The 6,000-nt window shown below is 40.9% G+C and overlaps 1 protein-coding gene across 1 annotated transcript; it reads right to left on the bottom strand.

Annotated features, from left to right (window-relative positions):
- Positions 1-650: 650 nt before the first annotated feature.
- Positions 651-5,549, bottom strand: LOC109764657 (ubiquitin carboxyl-terminal hydrolase 4). Its single transcript, XM_020323455.4, has 7 exons — positions 5,193-5,549; positions 4,893-5,115; positions 3,106-3,222; positions 2,526-2,624; positions 1,960-2,145; positions 1,673-1,854; positions 651-1,348 (listed from the first exon to the last, which is right to left on the bottom strand). Exons 2-7 carry the CDS (start codon positions 5,013-5,015, stop codon positions 943-945), a joined length of 1,113 nt encoding a protein of 370 aa, XP_020179044.3. The 5' UTR covers positions 5,016-5,115; positions 5,193-5,549; the 3' UTR covers positions 651-942.
- Between the last annotated feature and the right edge of the window lie 451 nt (positions 5,550-6,000).

Below are 6,000 nucleotides of genomic sequence, written 5' to 3' on the forward strand. Positions count from 1 at the left end.
CCATAAGGACGTGCGATGGGCGATGAATATATACGGTGGAGAATGCACGCAGCATATGTGCAAGGACTTAGGCCCTGTTCGGTAATGGTCCGGAATCTGCGGAGCGGGTAAATGGCAACTCCATCATTTTGACCTACAGCTCCGCCAACTCCGCTCCGGGAGCTGCGGAGCGGAGCGATGCCGAACAGCCCCTAAGATCACGAGATGCCCCACTAAGTATTGCTACCTTTGGAGCCAGGACCACTGCAAGTTTAAGCCCTAGCCGCCCCCATAAATAGAGCAGAAAGCGGCGTTGCTTTCATACAGATTGACATGTACTTCCTCCGTCCCATAATATAGGATGTTATTACATCAACATATTATAAACGAACCTGAGAGGCCCATTGATTGCAATTGGCACAAAGTAGCAAATTGTCCCCTCAACAAAAATGAGACGTACATTTCCTACGAATATTTTTTGCATCCACATAACTGGAGAAACACATGGGATACATGAATTCAAAAGTAACCTCAATAGCCAAACTCCCTAAATCAATTCAACCATCATAAGTCAAGCATACACCATATTGTAATTCTAACTGGACATATGATTCCAAGCCTTGAAGGGCACAGCTAGCACATCAGATGGCTAAATCTAGTCCATAAAAATCTCAAATTAGAATCAACATACAGAACCCAATGCATTGTTACATTCCTTTGTAAGAATGTCGGTGGGAAGTATAGTCGAGCGTACTTTATGACTTGCGCCTTATTTCATCATCACTGGAGCAAGGTTCCATTTTCCGCTGTACACTAGAACCACAAAAAATCTGGCTTTCCTCAGGTTCATACTCACAATCTCTGAGATTAACAATTTCCCATGGAGGTGGTGAAATAGCTGTGTACATACAACAGTAAACTTGCATGCTCCAAAGAAAGAGAAAAGAAAAACAACAGGGAAAATCAACCTAAACTCTTCGCACCAAGGCCCTCGTAAAACAAGATGTATCCATGATCTGTGTTGCCTGAGTATTCGTGCGAAGAACCGAAGAATGTTTGCAGGGTTGACTCTTCAACCATCTCCACGTTTTCATCATCGAAGAACAACCAGTGGTTGTGGCTTTTTACGAGGCTTACATAATGGCCATGATTGGGGCCGCTTCCAACATGGACCACCACAGCAAAGAGAGAGTATTCAGTATCCACATCATCAGATGTACTGCTGATCTTCAGCTCCATGGGGAAGACAACCCGATACGAAAGCTTCTTATACCGCCCAAGCTGCTCAATGTACTTAAAGCGCTTTAGGTGGATCACCAATATATGGGGAGCCTTCTTGATCTTCATTCTCTTCTGTGCTTCTTGCAAACTGGAACAAGGCAAATTAAGTTAAACTGATGTTTCCTCCCATGGTAGCTACAAAAATTATTTCTTTCCATTTCAGCCAAAATGTGTTCTGATACAAGGATGAAGAAAAGAGATCGTTAAGGGCTTTATGATGTTTGCCCGCATATAAGAAGAAAAGGAGATTACTTGGGGCTTTATGATGTTGCCCACATATACCAGAAAAATGGGTACTCAAGGCATGAAATGGAGATGGCTAGTAGAAACACAAACCAATAATAGGTCAAAGCAAATACTGCATGATGAGAACAAGAAAAACAGTAGAAGGCAAATATGGTACAGTAATAACCTGCAACATTTGTCACAGAAGAATTTGTCCTCGGCATTTAAAGTCTCAGTGGAGCTGAAATTTTTCAGGCAGCTTGTAATGGAACTATTCTGCTCGATGTCAACACTCAGATCAAAAAACGTTTCGTCCCTTGCAGTTACTGTCTCACATCTTAAGCATTTGGTTTCATTGGTCAGTATGCCCTGTGTAGGTTGTAATAAAATATATATAAAGATAACAACAAATAGGATCTTGAAGAAAGGAAACTAGGTAACATTGTCCAAGTCATTTCTGATAAGTTCAGTCACCTGGAAATTCTTATGGACCAAGGTAACAGGTGGTTCTTTTTTAACTCCATTGGCCAAAGGTTGAACTGGCCCATTTGGAACTTTTTCAGGAGATGATGATTGGGGTGAGTCCTTCGCAGCACTGGACTCTTTCTCCAGAATATCAACAAGCTCATTCAACAGAAAATTTAAGAACTCATGAGCATCCTACAGAAATATCATGAACAAATATGTTACTCAAGATACGTACAAGTAATGCTTTCTCGATTGTACCAATAACTACTTGGAAGGTTATTCCTAAGAGACTGTTTTACAAAGGTAGAATGGTTAAACAAACGCATAATAGCAGATAAAAGCACATGCCTGAGAAGACAAACACTACTACATATAACATGGCTGAGTTTGCCGTGTGAAATATCACAGAATATTGTTTAAAACGCAACCCTCAGTCCATCACTTGGATAAGTCACTGCAACATTTAGCACTGTATATTTACAAAGGCTGCCTTAAGTTGCATCAATAAGATCATCATGAGGATATCATGGCACAACCACTGACATGTACTGCTATAATATGTATCGAATTACCTGGTGCATGTAGCTGCGAAATAATTCATTTTGTTTCTTCACTCTTTGGACAAAACGTTTTGGAGCAATAACGCCTGTCTTTTTCTTTGATTGACTTACCTGCATGAAATATTATGAGATGTCATACTTTCAGGAAATATTATAAGCTTTCATTAATTCAGTACAAACGGAAATATCCTGCCACAAGTTCCATATCACATAAAACATACAGAAAAGACTATGCAGCAACGATGATACACATGGATGGAGAGTAATAATGAATAGGTGATTAAGACACCTTGCCATCATTGATATACAACTTCATATAACAAACATTATATATATGTTGGTCACTAGGTGTTCATCATCCTAAGGAAGATATCCAATAACTCGAGAATGAGAAGCCAAAATGGTAATATAGATCTGCTGACAGCAATCACCATTGAAGGCAGAATATTGTGTGGATTCATTTTTCAAACCCCCATCAATAATGATAGAACATGGCCAAAGCACTATACAATTCCAAGTCAATTTGCAAAGCAACAACATGCTCATTGCGCAAACACAATTACATATCACTAGGTTAAGATCTCCACTTTACCTGCATGAAAAGATCTGCCAAACAAGTCAAAAGATTTTCCTCTGCATCTCCCGGATTTTTATTATTCATATAATATTCCAGTAGCTGCTCCCTGAATGGAGTGCAAAAATAAAGTGCCTGAAACAAAAGTATGGGTAAGGTTCATGAAATAATGCACTTATCATATGTGTTAGAACAGACGATTACAAAGCACGGCAAACAACTATCTGGTAATAACAGGATATGAGCAAAACATTTGTCACAAAGAAAGAACAGAACATAACTAAACTGGACAAAATATGGCATAAGAATTGATAACATCAGTAGATTGCGAAATGTACAAACCTACATGAAAAGCTAAGACCTAAGATAGCACATCATGAAAGTTCATCCAAGCCAGAAAACGCCACTCCTATATCATAGCTACATCATTGTGCAAATTGGCAGCTAAAAGGTATATAGTGTATAAGTGAATAGAGAATACACAAAAAGGATTTATTTCACAAGCATGAAAAGTATTGTTGTATTTAACAAAACTAAAACAATCTCAGGAAAAAAAGAGTTACTCCTAGATCTTCTCTATGTCATGGGGAATATGGGATAGTGATAGCTAAACAATATATATAGTCTAGCATGCCTGCATATCCACAATATGCACCAAATCGCATCTTACTATTTTACACTGAACCTGGACCTTCTCCCAGTGATGAGAAGTACTCCCTCCGTTTCAAATTATAAGATGTTTTGGATATTTTAATATGGACTACATACATAATAAAATGAGTGAACAAACACACTAAAACACGTCTAAATACATCCGATTTAGAAAAAAGTTAGAACATCTTATATTAGTGAACGGAGGGAGTAACTTTCAGTGTAATCATGGTGGAGCAGAATTATATAAACAAGGTGAGAGACCACATTGGTGAACAACTGCTTGGCGTGTGTGTAATGAGCGTGCAACCTTACATGAGACACAACCAGGGTTTGGCAGGAATTTAGAATGGATAGTAATCTCTCAACGATTTCTCAAGTTACCTTCTTTTAGTTAAGATAGCTTTCTTAGGGGCTAAGCCAACTGACCAATGAAAGGGATAACATGTTGACGCTCTATTAGGAGCTTGGGCTAGAGATAGACAAGTTACCAAGGCAAATCATCAAAATAGAATGACAAACAACCCAGTGGACGCTCTTAATTAGAAGTAGATAAACAGAGGCATATTGACAAGCCTCTAACTTGCAAGCAATCTTGCTGAAAGGCATTTAATCTTCGTAAAAAGGTGTGTTTCAGATAAATGCATCAATTTCTGATATTGAACCGGCGCACTTAAATCTATTTCGGATATACAATGTTTAATTCGGAAGATTTTGGAGGTATCAATGTATTCGTAAAAGGCAAGCTTGTAACGGTATTCCAAACGGTAGGATGTTGTTACTATACCTGGCTGTAATAAATTCTTAAACATGCTAACGACATACTATGTGAATACACAGTGCAATCATAACCAAACATCCATGTGTCACATGACTCATAACAGTTTGGTAGCTGCATCGTCGAAAAATTCCACCCATATCAACATATATATTTCACATTATACCCACACGGCGCTGAATCTAATGAGCATCTACTATGCCAATATAACAAGGAGCATATTCAACCCAACCGCAAGCAAACAAAGGCGCCTCAGCGGCTATCGAACTGCCACCTAGTGCAACCATTTACACATGTATACTGCAAAGATTACCGCTTAGCATGCAAGGCGCAACAAATCTATAAGCTACAAGTTCCCGGGATAGGATATGAAGACCTGGAGTACACTGTTGCAGTAGCAGGTGTTGCCGAAGTTCTCGAGGCCGAAGTAGCGCTCGCCTTCAGGGAACTGGTCGCCGAGGGCCTTCTCGAGCTTGGAGCCGCTGGCTCCCATGACCATCCACCGGTCCCACCACCCGGTGGCGGCTCCGGTGAGGTACCGGAAACCTGACCCGAGCCCGGAGCGGCTCCTCTCGGCCGCCGAGGAGGCCAGGGCGGATCTAGATGGTGCGCGCACCGGGAATTTGTGGAGGTTAGCTTGGGATTGAGCAATCACTGTATGCACAAGAGCTCATACCTCAAAAACCGATGTCCAATATGCAGGCGGGGGTGGAGTCAGCGGCGACGCGATGGGGTAGAACGAGGACGGCGATGGAGGCGAAGCGCGTGAGAGGCGAAGGAGTTGGGGGGTGTGAGGCGCCGGCGGTGAAGCTTAGCTCGGCACGGCGGCAGCTCTAGGGCACGGCGGCGGTGGAGTACGGGAGAAGATTTTAGAAACTCGTTGGGTTTGGATTGGAACTGGAATGGAGCTTGGGTAGGTCAGAGTATGAGAGCAGCGTGAGGGGAGGAGTGGATCGGGAAGGAAGAGGAAAGGTACGGGATGGTGGGGAGGAAAAAGTCTGGCTGCGGAGTGGAAGATGTGTTTTGATGGTTCAGATCGTTCCCTGGCGTGACGATTGGTAGTAGACGATGGGCAGAGATTTGACCGCATCAGGATAAACACAAAGTAGTACTCCCGAGAGTGGAGTTTTGGAGCCGGGTGTATTGGAGGACCTTATTTTAAATACTTTAAAATCACAATTAAAGTTTTAAAAAATTCCAAAAGGAATTCTACGTGTTCATATGGATGTATATTACACATGTGTAAAATTTGGTGATGAAATAAGTAAACATGTGAGCTATAAAAATGACAAAACGGTGATTTCCATATACTGAATAATTCATGCATTATTCATCTTTCCAAAATCACAATTTTGTCATTTTTGTTGAACTCACATGGTTATTTATTTCAGCATCAAAATTTGCACATGTGTGATATACATCCACATAAACATGCTGATTTATTTTCAGAATGTTTTGAGACTTCGAAATAGCATTTTGGCACC

The sequence above is a fragment of the Aegilops tauschii genome, chromosome 2, assembly GCF_002575655.3.
Source record: "Aegilops tauschii subsp. strangulata cultivar AL8/78 chromosome 2, Aet v6.0, whole genome shotgun sequence".
Classification (NCBI taxonomy): Eukaryota; Viridiplantae; Streptophyta; class Magnoliopsida; order Poales; family Poaceae; genus Aegilops; species Aegilops tauschii.

Bases quoted from the DNA above. Each gene is read 5' to 3' on its own strand.
- LOC109764657 (XM_020323455.4), bottom strand. From the start codon at position 5,015: ATGGTCATGGGAGCCAGCGGCTCCAAGCTCGAGAAGGCCCTCGGCGAC. The intron at 3,223-4,892 runs GTCTTCATATCC...CTTTTGTTTCAG, and splicing joins ACTGCAACAGTGTACTCCAG to GCACTTTATTTTTGCACTCC. The intron at 2,625-3,105 runs GTAAAGTGGAGA...TATTTCATGCAG, and splicing joins TGGCAGATCTTTTCATGCAG to GTAAGTCAATCAAAGAAAAA.